Source organism: Monocercomonoides exilis (assembly GCF_001643675.1).
Source record: "Monocercomonoides exilis strain PA203 chromosome Unknown scaffold20-1493094, whole genome shotgun sequence".
In the NCBI taxonomy this organism is placed as follows: Eukaryota; Preaxostyla; order Oxymonadida; family Polymastigidae; genus Monocercomonoides; species Monocercomonoides exilis.
Window position 1 is genome coordinate 232,313 of NW_027150565.1, and position 17,766 is coordinate 250,078.

The 17,766-nt window shown below is 42.4% G+C and overlaps 5 protein-coding genes across 5 annotated transcripts; 1 reads left to right on the top strand and 4 right to left on the bottom strand.

The window, feature by feature from the left end:
* Positions 1-440: 440 nt before the first annotated feature.
* MONOS_17513 (uncharacterized protein) lies at positions 441-1,558 on the bottom strand (the record flags this gene model as incomplete). Its single annotated transcript, XM_067870440.1, has 4 exons — positions 441-723; positions 864-1,132; positions 1,200-1,324; positions 1,447-1,558. 4 exons carry the CDS (start codon positions 1,556-1,558, stop codon positions 441-443), a joined length of 789 nt encoding a protein of 262 aa, XP_067728035.1.
* A 251-nt stretch (positions 1,559-1,809) lies between these two features.
* Positions 1,810-7,474, bottom strand: MONOS_17514 (uncharacterized protein; the record flags this gene model as incomplete). The annotated part of the gene is made up of 6 exons (XM_067870441.1): positions 1,810-2,545; positions 2,590-2,705; positions 2,762-6,467; positions 6,583-7,119; positions 7,179-7,271; positions 7,406-7,474. 6 exons carry the CDS (start codon positions 7,472-7,474, stop codon positions 1,964-1,966), a joined length of 5,103 nt encoding a protein of 1,700 aa, XP_067728036.1. The 3' UTR covers positions 1,810-1,963.
* A 3,067-nt stretch (positions 7,475-10,541) lies between these two features.
* Positions 10,542-13,338, top strand: MONOS_7742 (uncharacterized protein). Its single transcript, XM_067878090.1, has 3 exons — positions 10,542-10,884; positions 10,931-11,077; positions 11,125-13,338. Exons 1-3 carry the CDS (start codon positions 10,807-10,809, stop codon positions 13,111-13,113), a joined length of 2,214 nt encoding a protein of 737 aa, XP_067728037.1. The 5' UTR covers positions 10,542-10,806; the 3' UTR covers positions 13,114-13,338.
* MONOS_7741 (uncharacterized protein) lies at positions 13,255-16,531 on the bottom strand (the record flags this gene model as incomplete). Its single annotated transcript, XM_067878089.1, has 8 exons — positions 13,255-13,693; positions 13,901-15,313; positions 15,512-15,634; positions 15,741-15,860; positions 15,919-15,969; positions 16,020-16,123; positions 16,184-16,273; positions 16,528-16,531. 8 exons carry the CDS (start codon positions 16,529-16,531, stop codon positions 13,418-13,420), a joined length of 2,181 nt encoding a protein of 726 aa, XP_067728038.1. The 3' UTR covers positions 13,255-13,417.
* A 79-nt stretch (positions 16,532-16,610) lies between these two features.
* Positions 16,611-17,747, bottom strand: MONOS_7740 (uncharacterized protein; the record flags this gene model as incomplete). Its single annotated transcript, XM_067878088.1, has 3 exons — positions 16,611-17,261; positions 17,340-17,524; positions 17,591-17,747. The coding sequence occupies 3 exons, from the start codon at positions 17,745-17,747 to the stop codon at positions 16,611-16,613; spliced, it is 993 nt and encodes a 330-aa protein (XP_067728039.1).
* Between the last annotated feature and the right edge of the window lie 19 nt (positions 17,748-17,766).

Consider the following 17,766-nt stretch of genomic DNA (forward strand, 5'->3'; position numbering starts at 1 on the left):
GGCTTTGTTCGTTTTTTTGAAGTCGGGATTCCAACTCGTTTGCTTTTATTGCTTCTTTTTTTGTGACTGGCATTTTGCGTTTTTTTTCAGTCTGTCTTTTTGTCTGTTTTGCTTTTTGCTTTTGCTTTTTTTGAGAGCAGTTTTTGGTTGGTGTGTCTGCTCATCGAGCTGTGGCATCAAAAATAACAATTTGACTTGTGTATCTGGCCTTTCCCCAAAAACAAAAAAGACGAAAAAAAGATGAAAAAAAAAAAAATAAAAAACTGTATTCAAAAGCACAAGAGCCAATGGAAGCAGCTGGGGCAAATCTGCTTCTGGCAGCATCCGCCAAAGCAGCACAATTGCTTTTTCATTTTTTTTAAAATGAAAAATAAAAGAAGGCAAAAGAGAACAGCGAAGGGCGCGTGCAGACATTCCTTGGCTGAGGCGCCTCGCTGCCTTCAAGGCGCAGGAAACGCCCCGAAGAACGGCTTGTGGCAGAGCGGGCAGTCGTAGAACTTCCCGGCCACCAGCGCCTCGATGCACTTCGTGTGGAAGCAGTGCCCGCACGGGCTCCGGAAGATCAGCTTCCGCGTCTCAAACAGCCCCTCGAAGCACACCGGGCAGTTCTCCCGCAGCGCCTCTGCGTGGCACTTGTGCCTCCCTCCAGCCCCCGCTCCACACAGCACCCGCACCCTCTGCAGTGCACCGCCTCCTCTGCCCGCCCCCGCCTGCATATCCCGCCTGCGCCCCAGTTCCAACACACAAATATATATATATAACATTTCAGTGGGGAAAATTCAGTGCAAATGAGGCACAAAATGAAAACAGCTCGCAAACACTCTGCACAATGAAAGCACTCCGCCAGCGGCGTCCCCTCAAACAGATGGCACTCCTCGCAGTAGTACCGCGCAAACACATTTTCGCAGAACTCGCACGTCCGCCCCACCCGCCCCACCTCCTTGCACCGGCAGCACCACACCTTCGCCACGCCCCGCCGGTCCAGCACATGGTCTGCCACCTTGTCGTGGCACACCCGGCAGCTGAAGAACCGCCCGCACTCCCCGCACAGCACCTTGCACTCCCGCAGATAGTGCTTGCACCCGTAGAACAGGTGCCCTCCGATGTACCGCGTCCGCCCTCCTTCTCCCCCCTGCGGCCAGCATCCCAATCCACACAACAGAAAGAAAAAGATAAAATAAAATATGAAATGCACAAACATCCTCTGCCCGGTGCCGCTCAATGTAGTCGGCTGCAAACTCTGCACGCGAAATCGTCCAGCCCGGCCCCATCTCTTGCGGAACAAGCTCCACACGCACCTCTCCCTTTCGCTCCGCCCACCCGACTGCCCGCAGCACGGCATCCCCCACAGAAATGGCACCACAAAAAAAACGTGCAGAAATCAACCCAGACCACATGCACCAAAGGAACAGTGAAAGCAAAACGGTTTGCAAAAGCCTTTCACACCAGACACCAGCGACGGCGTAAACTCCTCCTCGACCGAGTACTCAAAATCCACCTTCGCCCGGCCCTCCGGGAATGCACGCTTCAGAATCTCTGCCGGCTTCACAATCGACATGCGCTCGTTTCAATATTCTTTTTTTCTTTCTGAAGTTTTTATTGTGGTTGGGGCTGGTTGAAAACAGGGCCAAACACCACAAAACTGCACCCAACAAAAGATGCTGCATTTTTGTTTTGTTTTATTCTATTTCCATGGAAATCAGCTTTGGAAGCAAAACAGAAACCGAACCTCTTTCAAATTTGAATACAAGAATGAAAATTAAAAAAAAAAAAAAAAAAAGACAATTTTATAAAAAATAATAAAATAAATCATAACATCAACAATGTCTATTGTAATAGCAATAAAATTACAGGGAGAGAGAACAATCCTAATTTCCCTCCCCCAAAACATCCTCTATACATCTCACATCAAAATAATTAATGAAATAAATAAAATAAAAAAAGACTGCTCGCTCTTGCATCCTCAAACAGAAAAATACTCATCGTGCACCTCGACAAAGTCCTTTGGGACCGAAGGGAACGGCGGCAGCACATCCACACGGTCAGGCGCTTCAAAAACCCTCTGCCTCGCCCCGCCGCCTCCTCCAAACATCCTTCCCTGCCCAATCTCTTTCGGCGGCAAAAGTGGAAACTTCGATGACTTCTGCGTCTGGCTGCTGTCTCCACTCTGCCAGGAATGCTGCCCCGGCAGCCACGACGACTGCCCTGTCGACTGCCCTGTTGAATGCCCCTCCTCGCTCTTGCCGAGCGAGCGAGCCCAATAGTCAGGCGCTGTTGAGCCCTTCGACTGATACTGACTGCTCTCCAGCGCATATGAGATGTTGTCTGTCGAGTGATAGTCCATCTTCTGCCCCGACCCCAGCAGCCGCTGCTCCAGCCACTCTCCTTCCCCGTCCTTCGTGTTTTCCACAAACTTCGATGTTTTCATCTCCCTTTCTGCCCCGCCTCCGCCACCCTTGCTCCCGTTGTTGATCCCCCACACCCGCACCCCGCCTTCCTCTGTCTTCGCCTCTGTCCCCAGCCCCGCCAGCTTCTTCCTCTGCCTCTGCCGCATCAAAACCACCAGCACCACCCCAACAACCCCCACACACACCAGCGGTATCGCAATCCCCAGCGCCACCCCAGCTCCCCCTTTTTCCGCCCTTTGGGCGCTTCTGGATCGTCCTCAGGCACAGGCGGTGGCACCTCGGGGAAACGCCTCAACTCTGTCGAAAGCTTGTCTCCCTCCCCCACCTCTCCCACCACCCCCAGTACTGCACACTGCACCCCACCCACTCGTCCTCCTCCCCCTTCGCCACCTCCCCCACCGAAACCAACGCCTCTGCCACTTCGCTGCTCCGGTGCAATGTGAAATGCAGCCCGCCAACTGTCTCCCTCTCCCCGCCCCGCTTCCCCCGCACAATCGAGAACGACGTCATGCAGTCCATCAGATTCGCCCCGCCAAACACAATCACGCACCTCCCCTCGTCTCCCTTCACCCGGCTCAGGTTCGCCTCTGCCAGCTCTGCCACAAACATCGTCGTCTTCGCTCCCTTTCCCCATTCCCCTTCCACCGAGCACCCCTCGTTCAGCAAGAACAGTGATGGCGCTTCCTTGCTGCTCCCATCCCCTTTCTTCAGCGACTCTATCCGTATCCTCCCCTTGCTCCCGCACACAATGTTGTGCCTCGCCTTCCCAAACACCCCAGCCACAGGATCATTCTCATAGAACGTTCCCTCCGAGATCGTCACATCCCCTCCACACTGCGAAAGCCCCCCAAAACGAGAGAACGACAGCTCCACCTTGTCCAGCTCTGCCACACATTCCCTGAGAGAGACCATCGAATGGCTCCACCTGCACACCCCTGAATCCCCTGCCTCGCCAAACCCGTCTCGCACACCCGATCTGGCCTGCTCGCCTGATTCTTGCTCTTCATCCAATGCGCTGCTATCTCTGCCAATGTGATGTGAAGACGATTGGCGCTGGAAAGAAGAGCTCGCAAAGTGTTCTTCCGTGCTGCGCTTGCCCAGTTCCATTTCTTTATCTGCTCCTCGGATCGCAACGTTCTTCAGTGTGGCATTCACATTCTCCAGCTGAATGTAATAGCCAGCAAAATTATCGTCAAAGCAGTCTTTCATCGTCGAATCAGAAACTTCAAGTTGCGCATATTCCTCTCCTTCCTTGTGCTCTGGGGCTGCAAACTGCAGCAGACACGGCTTGCTGCCTTCCACCTTTGCTATCTTCCTCACCATCAGCGACGACAGCTTCGCTGCCCGAACACTGCTCCCCACACTGAAAAGCGGCGAGTCCTCGCAATTCCTGCAACCCTCCACAACAACCTTGCTCGCTTCGACGCTGCTGCATCCTTCAAACGTGAACGGCGAGACAATCCCCACCGGCTTCTTCATGCTCTCCACTTTGCTGAACACCATCCCTGTGATCTTCACATCCTCCAGCGTGGCCTTCCCGTTCAGACACACCAAGAATGCTCCATAGCACACCCCTTCCCCATTCTGCCCCGCCAAAGCGTTGCTCGACGGCTCCAGCGACACACTCCTGATCCTCACTTCTGTGCACCTGCTCACAATCAGCGCCGAGTGCGACTCTGTCTTCGCGCTTTCAACCAAAAACCCGATGTGCTCAATCCCAAGCGTGCCGTCTGCTGCGATCAGCCCTTCCTGCCTTCCAGCAACCGCCTCCTTCACCACCACACGCGCCTCTTTCTCCTCCTTCACGCTCATCTTCACCCCGCTCGCATCCAGCTCCCGATCCACACACGCCTTCGTCACAACATAAAGCACCGACCTCTCGCTCGGCAGAAGCGACCCCAGCCCAAACCCAAACGTCTTGCAAGGGCTCCGCTCGTTCCCGCACCCCGACCCGTCTGCCCCGTCTTCCCCCACATACACCGTCGTCCGCATCGTCGTGTTCAGGTACTTCGTGAACAAGTCCTCAAAGTCCTCCTCCCCCGCCTTTCGGTCCGCACTCCCCGAGATCGAATACGCCCCAAACATCGACCCAGGCGTCTCTCGGTCAAACCGAAACCGCAGGGGAACAATGTTCGTGCTCAGGTCTGCACAGCAGATGTGAATCACGTGCTTCACGGGCTTGCTCGTTTTCGCAAAAGTCAAGTCGCTGAACGAGAAATAATACTGAACTTGCTCCTTCATCGCAACCCTCCCTGCCCCATCCCTCTCATCCCCAGGAGCTCCCCCACACAGCAGGTAGATCCCTCTCCCAATCGAATTCGTCTCATAATCGTTGTCGAATTCGCTGCTGCTCACTGTGCACAGCCCTTCAGTCCCAAGCACCAGCGAAAGGACTGCTCCGATCTTTGAGTATGTCGAGAACGAGTTGATGAACCTGCACCCACTGATTGTTGTCACATAACCCCCAGGATTGTCCTGCATCAGCTCTTCCTCAAATGAAATGAAGCACGGAGGACCGCGGGAGTACTGAACGGTATTGATGGTGCAGTTCGACATGCTCATCGACCCCTTCATCTCCGAAAACCGATCCCCCAACCCGCCAAAGTGATTCGTCCTGGTGCACAGCCCTGAACCTGAGCATCCCATCCACTTCCCCTCTTTCCATTCTGCGCTGCTGCTCAACTCAGTTTTCCCTGTGACAAATATCAGGCTGTGCGAGGCATTCGCGCTTGTGTGTGCATTCAGCCGCGTAAACCTCGCACACACACTCGGCGAAATCTCAAAGAACCCGCCCTCTTTGTCCATCCACGCATCAACCTCAAAGTCCTCCACTTCCAGGTCGCCTCCACAAATGCTTGCAAAGCACACAATTTGGTTCGAGCCAGAAGAGAAAGGAGCTGCGTTCACCGAATCTGCCATCCCCTCTGACGACTTCGGGTCACTGTATTTGCATGCCTTCAGCGATGTGTGCTCCGCCGATGGCGTTGCATACACAACACACTTCGGCTTTGATTGGCTCACCAGCTGCTTCGGCAGAACAATCAGAAGCCTCTCGAGATAGACGCTCTTCGTCACTGAGAGAACCCCTTTGTTCTCTCCGCTGTCAACAGAGTCCGAAATCACAAACCGATCGTAATCTTCATTCTGAGCTGGCTCGTTGGGATGCGCTGGTGAGCATGCAGACAACGAGAACGATGACGGAAAAGAAGAAGAAGAGGAGGAAGGAAAAGAGGAAGAATCTGACCCTGACTCTGATCCTGATCCTGAATTTGACTGCGAATAAGTTGTGCCCTTGAACCCCTTGATCCGAATCGACGCAACAGCCACTGCCTTCGAAATCTTCGACCGCGTGTGAATCACAACTGTCGGCACAGCATCGCCCCCGCCGCTCCCATCCAGATGGCTGATCCCGTAGTCGATCGTGGAGCACTCCACCCCGCTCCTCCCGCACCCGTGCCAGTCCCCTTTCTCCTGCTCCTGCACGTGCACTTCACCCACCAGTATCCCCACAACATCCACCAGGCTTCTCCACTCGTCTGCCTGGTCATACGTCGCCCCGCACACAAACCCACTTGTCGTCGACTCCGGCCCCTTTTCCGGATACTTCGTAAACACAACCTGGTTCTTGCACAGAAACGACAAGTCTTCGCAAAACACATAAATCACATCTGCCACCCCGTTCCCGCAGCTTTCCGCACAAACATCCTTCAGCAAAAACGGCACCACGCTCAGCACATCGTTGCAGTGCATGTACAGCACGCCCCCGCCAAGCGTCCACTTCTTGCCCGAGCAGTTTGTGAACACGCAGTTCTCCATCTCCACTTTGCACTCAACCGTCTGCCCCGACAACCCACCCTGCCAGCTGCTTCTTTCCAGCCCCCCGATCGTCGTCCCAAACACCCCGCCGTTCGACTCTTCCGACACCACCTTCTCAAACGTCGAGTCCTTCACACGCAGCGTAATCGGCGTGTTTTTGTCAACATCAACCATCACAGACGATTCTTTGTTAAATTCTTTCAGGTTGCGGATCGTCGTCGATGTAATGTTGATGTCCGCATACTTCAGGCCAAGGGCAGAGGGAAACAATAAATAAATAAATAAATAAATAAATAAAAATAAAAGCAATCAGTAGCGGACATGCTCACACGCTTGCGAAAAGCAAACAACGGCACACCGTCACACTCTTCACAGCAATCACAGAATGCTCAGAAAATCCATTCAGGTTGTTCGAAAACCCAACCAGCGTCAGCTTCCCAAACGCAACATAAAATACATTCATCTCCTGGTTCGGCAGCTTTTCGTACGAGCGCGACCCGATCGTCAGGTTCTTCCCCACAAACCCGCTCATGCTGTTTATCGTTTTCCCTTCAATCGCAAACCAGCTCCTCGGCCCTTCGCTGCTGACGCTGCTGATGAACATGTCGTTCACCACAAGCTCCGACAAAACCCTCATAAAGCAGTCCCCCTTCCTCATGTCCAGCGAAAGCTGTGTCGAAGGGGTGGTGCTTTGAATCACAACTGTCTTCCCCTCGATTCTGACGTCTGCCACCGTCTCCAGCACTGTGTTTTTTTTCAGTCGCAGATGCAGCTCCGTGCTTTCCTTGTCCACCCCGACCGCATATGCAATCGTTTTGCACGCCGGGTGGCTTTCGAGCCCGCATTCTGCGTCGTTTTCCACCCCGTCGTCCGAGACAGCCCGCTCCCGTTTTTCCTGAAACAAATGCCCCTCGGCAATTAAACAGAGCAATAATGAAAAAAAGGCTGGCAAACAGCGCGCGCCACAAACAGGCACAGCAGAATGACAAAAACTTTCAATTCCATTCGCACTTCTCGCCAGTTGCGTCTTTCTGTCTCTGAAATATGCTGTGCAAAATATAAAAAAAATCTAAAAAAAGCAGAAAGCAGTGCTGCGTTAATGCACCGGAAGCGCCACCTCAAAAACAGTCATTTCACACTTTTCTTTGATCTTTCACACTTTATTAATTGTTTTGATAAACAAGCCAAAAAAATGGAATGAACGCAATCACTGCCGATGGCATCCGCACATTCGCATACAAGAATGCCATTTTTCTGATAATATTTATTGAACCATTCGACACACAGAACCCACAAAACATTTCGAATTCTTGAATGCTTCAAGAAAGTTCATTTTTGTGTTTTTTTCATTTGCATTGATGGCAAAGAAAGGCACAAAAATGGAAAAAGAAAAATATATGGTTGAACACGAATTGTTTGCTTGAGGGTGAATTGCTTTTCTTCCATCTGATTTTCATTGAAAAGTGCATTTTTTCAATCTTTCTGAATGCTGTTTTGAGCAAGAGACAAGCGATTGGGGCAATGAGAAAGCGAAACATCATTGCATGTGTGGAATACTATTTTTTTTACAATTACGTTTGTTCACTGATTCTTATTTGACGCTGTTCATTTTTTTCATTGTGATTGTTGCCCAAATCAGAGAATGGAAAATGAGCATTGCTTGAGTGAGATGGCAGATAGAATGCGATGTTATCGGGTGCATTGTAACATCACTCAAATAGATTATTATTCTTCTTGGATGCTTGTGATGGAAAAGCTTTTCAAAAACAAAAGCTTGGAAGAAGCGATTGCAAATGAGCTGTATTTTGGATTCGTTGTTGAAAAGGATGGAATGGAAGAGAAAGATCGAGGAAAAACGGAAGAAAGTTCTTGTCATGAAAAGCTGACTCTTTTTTAATATCAATAGCCACTTTCAATCGTGAACATTGTGGAACGAAGAATTTGCTTGGCTTATCAGCAGCATTGAGGGTGTGTTTCGAGCAGTGAAGGACAATTTTTGAGATGTTTGCAAGAAGCACATTCATATTTTTAAAATGTTAGTAGAAAATAGAGTTGTGAAAGTTGATGACTTGTTAAAAGGAAGAGCCGCCTTTGCCTTTTTGGGGGAGTTTTAGCAACCAACAGTGATGACAAAATTGCGAATGATGGCTTGCCATCTTATATGAATGTTTCGAAGCGATTGAAAGGGGGAAATGGAAGAAAGGGAGGATGAGGCAAAGCGAACAGAAGCGGAAAGAAAAATATTTTTGTAGGATGGAAGAAGAAGAAGAAGAAGAAAAAAGGTTGAAAAGGTACCATCACAAGGTTTCATGAAATGCTGCCATATTTTGCAGAAGAGTGCTTCTTTTCATGGCTGTCAGATGACTTGCATGATTGCTTTGTGCATCTGTGAAGCGACTGTTCACTTCATTTCCATTCATTTCATCATCGTCTCAGAAAGGAAGAAAACAGGAAGAAGAAGAAGAAGAAGAGATGAAATGAAAAGGAATGAAAAGGAATGAAAAGGAAAATGAGAAAATGAAAAAAATTTAGTCTGAATCAACATTTTCAGTTGGACATGAAGATTATTCAACAAAAGTTGCCTATTCTCCATTCACTTCAGTCAGTTTTGCCATTGCTATCTGCCAATTCGACTTCACTCGCACACTCACTCATTCGCACAGCTTCTATCTTTATCTCATCAAGCATCATCACCACTTTAATTCCCCTTCTTTTTCGAATGGGATGGCAGCATGCAACTCAGATTAATTGGCACTCAGTCACTTTTTACACGATGAATGAAATGGAAGTGAAAGGCGGTGAAACAAGATTTGGCTGAATTTCACAAAAAGATTTCTGACAAAAAGAGAAAGAAGAAAATTCAGAACTTATTGTTTTGAGAAGATCACTTCAATGAAAGTGTTTTGAGAATGGAAATATGATCTATTGAAGGGAAGGATGAATTGCAATTGACAGAGAAGAGAGAGAATGAAGATGATGGACAAAAAGGCAAAGACATCTTCACATCTATCGTATTTTCTTTTCTGGCCAAAAAACAAATGAAAAGACAATGAACACTTTTGTTGCTGATTGGAAGAGAAGGAAAATATGAAAAGAAAGGGAGAGAGCATTTGACTGCGATTGATATGTTTCAGCCAAGAATTTTTATGAATGGCAATAACATGTCTTTTCTTCCTCGACATATTTTGCTGCTTAATTCCATGCTGATGATGTTGATGTCTGGATTCTGCAACAGACATTTTTTCTTTCAAATCTTCTCATCCTTCGCCTTCGTCTGTTCCTTCTTCTCGAATTCGTTGAAAATGCTGCAAGATTGAGAACAAGCAGAACAAACCCGAGAATGCAAGAGGCGATAACAGAGCAAATGAGCATTCAACTGAAAACGAATCTTTTTGAAGAAGAAGAAGAAGGGAAATTATTCGTTCAAAGAGGATTCTGATATTGGAACTTATTGAAAAGAATTTTCATTTTTCTTTTTTTTTTTTTTTCTTTTTTTTTTAATGAATAATAAGTTTTTATATTCTTTTTCTCTTTAACTTTTTTTCCCTTTTTTCTTTTATTATTTTGGTTTATTTTATGTTAATTTTGATTTTTATTATTTATTAATTTTTCATTTTTTTGTCAGTGGAAAATTGATAAAGGAAGTGACGAGCTTTTTTTTCACATCACCCAGTGTTATTTTCAACTCGAGTTTAATCAAAAAGACTTATATTTCGCACAAAGAGTGCAACTTGTTGTTAAATGGGTCAGAATTCTTGCATTTATGAAAAAATGGGTCAAAATTTTTGCAATTATGAAAAAAACTGAGATTTGTTCCAAACTTTTTCAACAATCATTTCATTATAAATCAACCATATCAATGCAAATAATTCCAGAAAAATTCAAAAATTGAGAAAAATATTTGTAAGAGAAGAATGGAACAAAATTCATGAAGCTAAAAATTTTGCCCAGATCGATGATTTGTTACAAACAATTTCTACATCGAATAATTGTAATTCTTGCATTCTCATGAAAAATAAAACATTTAAATATTAAAAAGTTGAGGAAAATATTTGAAAGCATTGAGTGGAACAAAATTCACAATGCATAAAATTTCGTCCCAAATATCAACAAAATTCAATCATTTCCCATAACAAAAAAGAGAAAAAAAATCTATTTATGAAGACGGATTATCAAAGCTATTTTGCGATATCACGTCATAAATTATTTTTTCTATTTTTCGTTCTAGTTTCATGCTTAATATTATTAGTTGTTTGTCTTTCTTTTTTTTGAAATAAGTGCTTTTTGATAAGTTTGTTATTTTCACTTTTTTGACATTTAGCTGCCCGTAATTACGAGCTGGTTTTTGCCACAGCAATTTTCTTATTTATCTTTTAGTACGTGGAATTGTCCTTCTAATGTATCTTTGTTTGATAATGTTGAATGTGATGGAATTGACCTTTTACACAATCCACTTTCTGAGTGGCATTTTTCATCATTGACTTTTTCATTGCCCGAGCATTTGATATTATATGCATTCCCCATAAGGGATAGTCTGTCAACCAGTCTCAATTTTCCATTAACATTTAATATATCTTCCGTAATGAATGAGCAAGGAATAATGAACTCTAAAGAATTTGAAACCATTGTCAGATGTAATAAATTTTCAGAATGCGAACCAGTATGCTAATTTAATTGTGAAACCTGTTTTCATTCGTTGTATTTAGCTTCCAATTTTCAGAAAAAAGGAGCTTCCACTAAACTTGACAATTCAATTGATTTTTAAGACCGAAACATATTCTTTGTACGCTCCACATTTACAAGATCTAATATTCAGCTGGAGATTTGACAACCCAACTTTTGATAAAAAGACTGTGTGAATGAAGTTATATATAATTCATGTATTTTACAAAAAACAAAGTGTATTTTTCGATATTCATATCTTCTTTGCTCTTTTTCATGTATCCTTATATTTTCCTTTTCTTGGTGCATTACAACTGGATGCAATTTTGGTTTTTTTTCAAAACGTCATTTGAGTGACCGTTCATTAGGACTTACTCAAAAGTATTTATTGGGATTGATAATCAGTTCATGTATTGGATGCAACCCCTTTTGTGGAATTGCTCTTTCTGGGAGAAGCATTTTTGGATCTTTAGCCGATATCTGCTTTGTTATTGTTGGATGGAGTTTGTGGATAATATTTATTGCAGAGCTTCTTTCTGAATGGAAACGATCCTTGGCAATAAGGAGACTGACGATAGGACTTACAAGTTGGAAAAACGAACGAGCAAAAGAACTTGAAGATCGGCAAACAGTCTGTGACCGCATTAAAAATGGAGATGCTGAACCTGGAGTTGAAAAGGATCATGAGAGAAGCTTGGAAAGCCAATGGGAAGACGAAGAATTGAAGGAATCCTTTGATTTTGGACGAAATGGAAAAATAACTGAGAGCACAGAACGCGCTTTTTGCATAAAACATTCATGCAAGTCAACTGCTAGAGTAGTTGTGACAACAATTGGGCTTGGAGCAATTCTTCTCCTTCTTTCTGTTTCAGATGTTTTCGACAAATTCTACAAACCTGACGTTCAAATAATTGGTGCAATGCCTGTGAGACTTTTTAGAGCTGCAGCTCTGATTCTCTTATTATTGCTTGTTCTATGGCTTTTGCTAAGTGGGATGCAAATGGCACATACAGTTGGATGCTGTGGCTGGAAAGTTGCACAACTTGAAAATGAAAATTCATATTCTTCATGGAGCCTTAAGCGACAAAGGCAGAATGAAGTGTTTGGATTTCGCTCAGGGGGTGGTTCATTTCGAAGGCTTCAAAAAAGCAGCTCTTCATGCTGCAGCAGAATATTTAACAAGGCTGGTTCAATTGATAATGATGGAGAAAAGCTGTCATGCAGCGAGATGATTGATGGAGAATGCGTAATAATGTGGGTCGTACTTGTTGATGTAATTGCTGTGTTGGGATGCATTTGTGCAATGATCATACTAAAATGGATGGAAACAGAGCACGTCATATTCTTTGATGCACTCCCTCCACCTCAAAAAAGGCGCTTTGTGCGGCCGTCTGAATCCAGTGCAATTCAAAGTTATTTGTTTTCTACAAGTTCTTCCTCCATACGCAATCAAATTCCTTCGAATCATTCGATACTGGAATCCTCAGCAAGCATTCTTCATTCATTATCCTCAGAATTCATTGAACCACCACCTTCTCCGGATTATTACATGCACTATTTGGAAGATAAGTCTTTTTCTTCTCCTTCAGTTGTATTCTACTCTCTTTTTTTGAGCGCCAATGCACTACTCACATTTCTGACATTTTTCCTTACAGTTTTGCTTTCTCCTTCTCCATTCCGTGCCAAACAAGATGCTCGCCATCCAGATAACTCAGAATATCACACGCCATGGGATGAAGAAGAGCTTCGCTCTTCAGTCAAAAGGAACAATCAAATAGAGAATGAAAATAGCTCCGACATTCCAGCTGAAGACCCTCAGATTGAAGATGAATTGAATCACGTGTCAAATATTAAATTGGTTGAAGAGGATTCTATCAAACAAGAAGATGATGAAGAGTCAAAAGACGATGAAGGATTTACGAAGAGCTCATCGAAGATAAGCTTTTTAACAAAAATGATGCAAAGCAAGGCTGCTTTGTCCGAAAGCACCAAAAACGGAGAGCTTTCTGAAAAAAAGCAAAATGATGAAGGAAACGAAGAGGAGGACACAATTCAAAATAAATACGGAATTGCCACAACTGTCGAGATTGGAGGAGGCTTCGGGTTAGACAGCGAAACATTTCTGGATGACGAAGAGATACTTAAAAGCAGAGAACAAGCAGAAGATGATTTAAATGAAGATGAAAATGACAGTGAAGACAATTCAGAAAGCAGTGATCATTCATAAGAACTCATATTTAATAGCGTTGATTCACAATTGACATAGCAAGATCTAGCGTATCACTTCTGATTTGGCTGAATATTTGATAGTCAGCTTTTCTTTTGTTATATTTTTTTATTAGAATCCAAAAAATATTAATGTTTTCCATTTCACTTGTTTGATTCGTTCTTCTTATTTTTGTAATTATGTTGAATTGACAATAAAACAAATATTTCTCCCACTAAATAAAAAGAACTCAACTTTCACAAAGAAGATAAGAAAGATACATCTTAACAGAATAAACAAAGTTAATTAACAACATACAAACACGTCAAAAGAATGTCGATTCGTCTTCATTTTCCTCAGTAACATTCACTAATTTTGCTGGAGTTATCAATTTTTTATCTATTGGCGTTGAAATCGAAGAAAATGTGACTTGCTTTTCTTTTGATGCAACTTTGTCCTGCGATGCGTTATCAGAAGATGTTGCTGGCGATGCCGCTGAAGAAGAATGTTCCTGACTTCTTAAAGATCTGTTCAACGAAAGTGACGATCGAACTGATTGCATTTGCTCGCGAGACTGACGAAATACAGATTGCAGATGATGCTTATGAATTATTATAGTTATATATCCATAAACAAAAAAAAAAAGAAAGAAAGAAAAGAAAAGAAAAAGAAAAAGAAAGATTATTATTGATTCACAGAAGTTTATATCAATATCAAAGAATTATGTTTTAGAAAATGAATCATTTCGTTTTAAAAAAAAAATAGTTGAAAAACAAAGGATAAATTCAATCAATGAAAGTTAGCAAACTAATTTTGATTCTAAATTGTCAGAGCTTGTGGATGTTGCTCTGTCTGTTTTTGAAGGAGAGTTCTCTGCTCTCGAAGCCGCGATTGATGAGCTGGAACGTTGAGAAGGCGGAACCCGCGGAGATGTTGAAGAAGACGATGAAGTGGATGGAGTCAGCGAAGGAGGCAATGCAGGTGATTGAGTAGTTTGTGAGGGAGTGGAAGCAGACTGTTTTGTTGAAGGAGCGTTCCCAGTCGAAGCAGAAGGAGTGTTTTCTGTTCCAGAAGGAGACACCAGAATGTGGATGCCGGTGGGAGAAGTCTTCTCGTATGGATTCGATGACTTGGCGACGTGTGGAGAATGAGGTGTGTTGGATGTGGTAGAGGATGAGAAGGATGAGGATGAGGAGGATGAGGAAGAAGAAGAAGATGATGATGATGGAAGTTGTGATAATGGAGTTTTTCCTGTATTCGGATCTTGAGCAGAGAAGGAGTATGAAGACTGCTGAGGGACAAACGAAGAAGTCTGAGGAATCGACTGAGGTTGATAGCGTGTGGAAGGATTTGAAGGTGTTTGCTGTGGAAATGAATGATGTGGTTCAGGAAGTGTTTGAGGTAAGTTTAGATTTATTGGAGCAGAAGGCGAATGAGAAGAAGAGAAAGCACGAAAAGAAGGTCGCGATGAAGGAGTTGCTTGATCCAAAAGAGAAGAAGAGGAAGAAGAGGAAGAAGAAAAAGCAGAAGAAGCTGGAAAGAAATTGCTTGATGCATTTGATTGATTGCGCTGCACGGATGAAGCAGATGGACGATTTCGCATGCGAGGTGTATCAGATTGAAGAGAAGTTGCACTCACAGGCGCGGAGGAAGGAAAAAATGGATTTTGAAGAGTTGAGCCTTGAGAATAAGTCTGATTGCTAATTCCAATGGAATTAGCAGTTGAAGACATAGCTCTGTCCTGCTGAGGTCTTCGAGATGGTGTCGAGTGAGCATTCGCAGAAGCAGAAAAAGAAGTCGAAGCAAACGGGACTGAAGAAGTGGTTGAGTGAAGTGGGGTTGACGGAGTTAATAAAGAAAGGAGAGAAAGAGGAGGAGCCGACGAAAAAGACAACTTTGGCTGTCTAAATTCTCTTTCAGCAGCCAATTTTCTGTCTTTCTCTTTCTCATCTTCGTTTTCTCTGAGCAATTGCGCAATCATATCTTCATTTACCCTTCTTTGTTTCTCTTTCGCTTCCTGCTTTCCTCTATCAGCATCTACTACATTATAGCCCTTTTCATTTTCCACTTCTTCAACTTTGAAAAAATCGTTTTCTGAACGTTTTCTACTTGTTGAAAGATTGTCTAATGTTTTTGTTCTTGAAAGTGTGTCTCCTTGAAAAGATTCAGCAAAAGAGGCAATCGTGTGATTCATTTTCACCAAAGCCAGCTCATTTTCTTTCTAAAAATTCGCGAAAAAAAAAGAAAAAAAAGAAAAAGAAAAAGAAAAAGAAAAAGAAAAAGAAAAAGAAAAAGAAAAAGAAAAAGAAAAAGAAAGGAAAAGAAATATTTTTAGTTTATGCAAGAATTTAAAAATAAAATATTTTAAAAAAATAATTTCTAATTTTGAGGTTTTTTTAAAACAAAAATTTGGTCAAACTCTAATCATTTCATGACATTCTATTTGAAGCCTTTGCATTTCTTTCAAGAATATTGCTTCTGCTGCAGCTTCCGCTCTTTTTGTGATTGATGAGCTGTCAGTTCCAAAATCTCTTTGGATTCTCTTATATTCAACAGATATACAAAAAGGAAGTATAAAAGTTTAAAAAATTCAAAAAAACAAAAAATTTGCAAAAGTTTAAAAAAAAAAGATTTGATTATTTGCGCACATCTTCCCAATTGCGTATGCTGTCGTTCATTTTCTTTTCAGTAATTTTTTGGCGAGATTCGCCAAGTTCAATATCTTTTTGGATCTTTTTAACCGTTTCGTTAAGTGTAGATAAGACTGACTATAAATATATGAGATACAAAAGACATTATATCTCCATATTAATCGAAAATGCATACAATGCTTTCTTCTTGAAATACTGAAAACTTGCCTGAAATCTCATCCAATTGCTTTAATAGCAAAAGAAATATAATTTTGAACAATAGAATAAATCACAAACTTTTTGATGAGATGCATTATCAACTTTTTGTTTCAATGCATACACAACTTGTTTCTTTCCTGCTTTCTGTGAAAGAAGCTCTCGAAGTTGAGTATTTTTCTCTTCTAAACGACAGAATAAAATTAATTTTAAGAAAGGGTATACCAAATTGAAACATTACAAACCCTCGGCCTTCAAAACAGAGTTTATTTGATCAATATCTTTATTGAGTTGACTAATTTTTTGCTTCAGCTGAAATAAAACGTACGAATGTACTTATAAAAGATTAAAAAGAAAAACGTTAATACACACAAATGTATTTTCTTCCTGTAATTTATTTGCTGTTATTTCAAGTTCTTGAGTTTTTCTTTCATTTGTTTCAATTTTTTGTTGAAAAAGAATAAATGTTGCTCTAATAACTGCTTGTATATTTTGCCAATCGTTTCTTCCATCTTTGATGTCTGTGAGAAGAGTATTATCCATAAAGTTTGAAAAGTGATCAATAAATACCATAATAAGAAATACACACTCATAAAATGTGAAAATATATATATAACATAAAAAAAAAAATTCAAATAACTCATAAAGCCAAAAAATTATTGAAGTGGCTTTTCAAGAATCCTCCTTTGATGCTTCATCAGAGTTTTCAACTAATGCAGCGCAAGATGTATCTTGTGAAGAATCTTTTGTTGTGTCATGATCGTCAACATCTCTCTTTTCATTATCTGCATTTCCCTCTTCGCTTGAACCTTCTATTTTTTTGTCTTCTTCAACTTCTTTGTCGACTTTTTGAAAATCTTCGAATGAAGGAGAAGAGACAGTTCTTTCATTTGATTCATTTCCTTCTTCGTCAACTTTTCTTTCAGCGCCGCCTTGCTCAGAAAGCTCTAAACTCGTGTCATTTTCGGGCTGAACTTGATTTTTCAGCTTTCCCCAAAGAGATTTTCCAAATAAGCTCATCGATTTCCCAACCGCTAAAAGACTCTTCTTTCCAGAATCTACAGCAGCTTTTGTTTTTGTAGTGATTCCGGTTTTTTCATCAAATTGTTTTGCTGAATCTTGCAACTTTTGCCACTGAGATGAAACGTTGTCGGTGACCTTGTACTTTGTGTTTAAAGTTGTCCAAGCTTCAACAGTCTTGTTCTTTGCCATTGTAAAAGTTTCAGCTAAACTGGCTGCAACAACTTTTGTCGTTTCTTTTAATGTTTCAACAGAATTTTGTTGCGAATCAGTGCGATTTTCGGAGTTTTCTTCTATTTTCTTCTTTAAAATTTCAAAACAAATTTGAACAACATGAATAAGAAAAAAAAAATAAATTGAATTTAAAAAAATAAAATATACTTCTTTTTCTGTTTCATTTTGAGAATCACCATTTTCTTGACTGCTTTTTTGTTCTTCGTCAGCATTGCTATCTGAACCAGTGGAAGAAAATTCTTGCAATTTGTCATTTGAATTTGCATGGTCAGTACCCGAGTCAAAACTGTCTTGAAGCTTGGCAGCATACGAACTCACTTGCTCATAAAGTTCTTCACACCAAAACAATTTAATATACACGCAAAATTTATTCCATGCTAAAAGAAAAGAAATAATACTTGTAAGTCCTTCCTGATCTTCTGGGGGTGACGACTGCTGAAGCGCCTGTAATTTTTTTATACCTTCTTTATACTCATTTAGAGCACTAGGTACGTCATGTTCTTTTTCGAATTTCCATGCAAGATAAAAATGCTTGTCTACTTCTTCTCTGGTCATATTAAATTGTTATGGAACA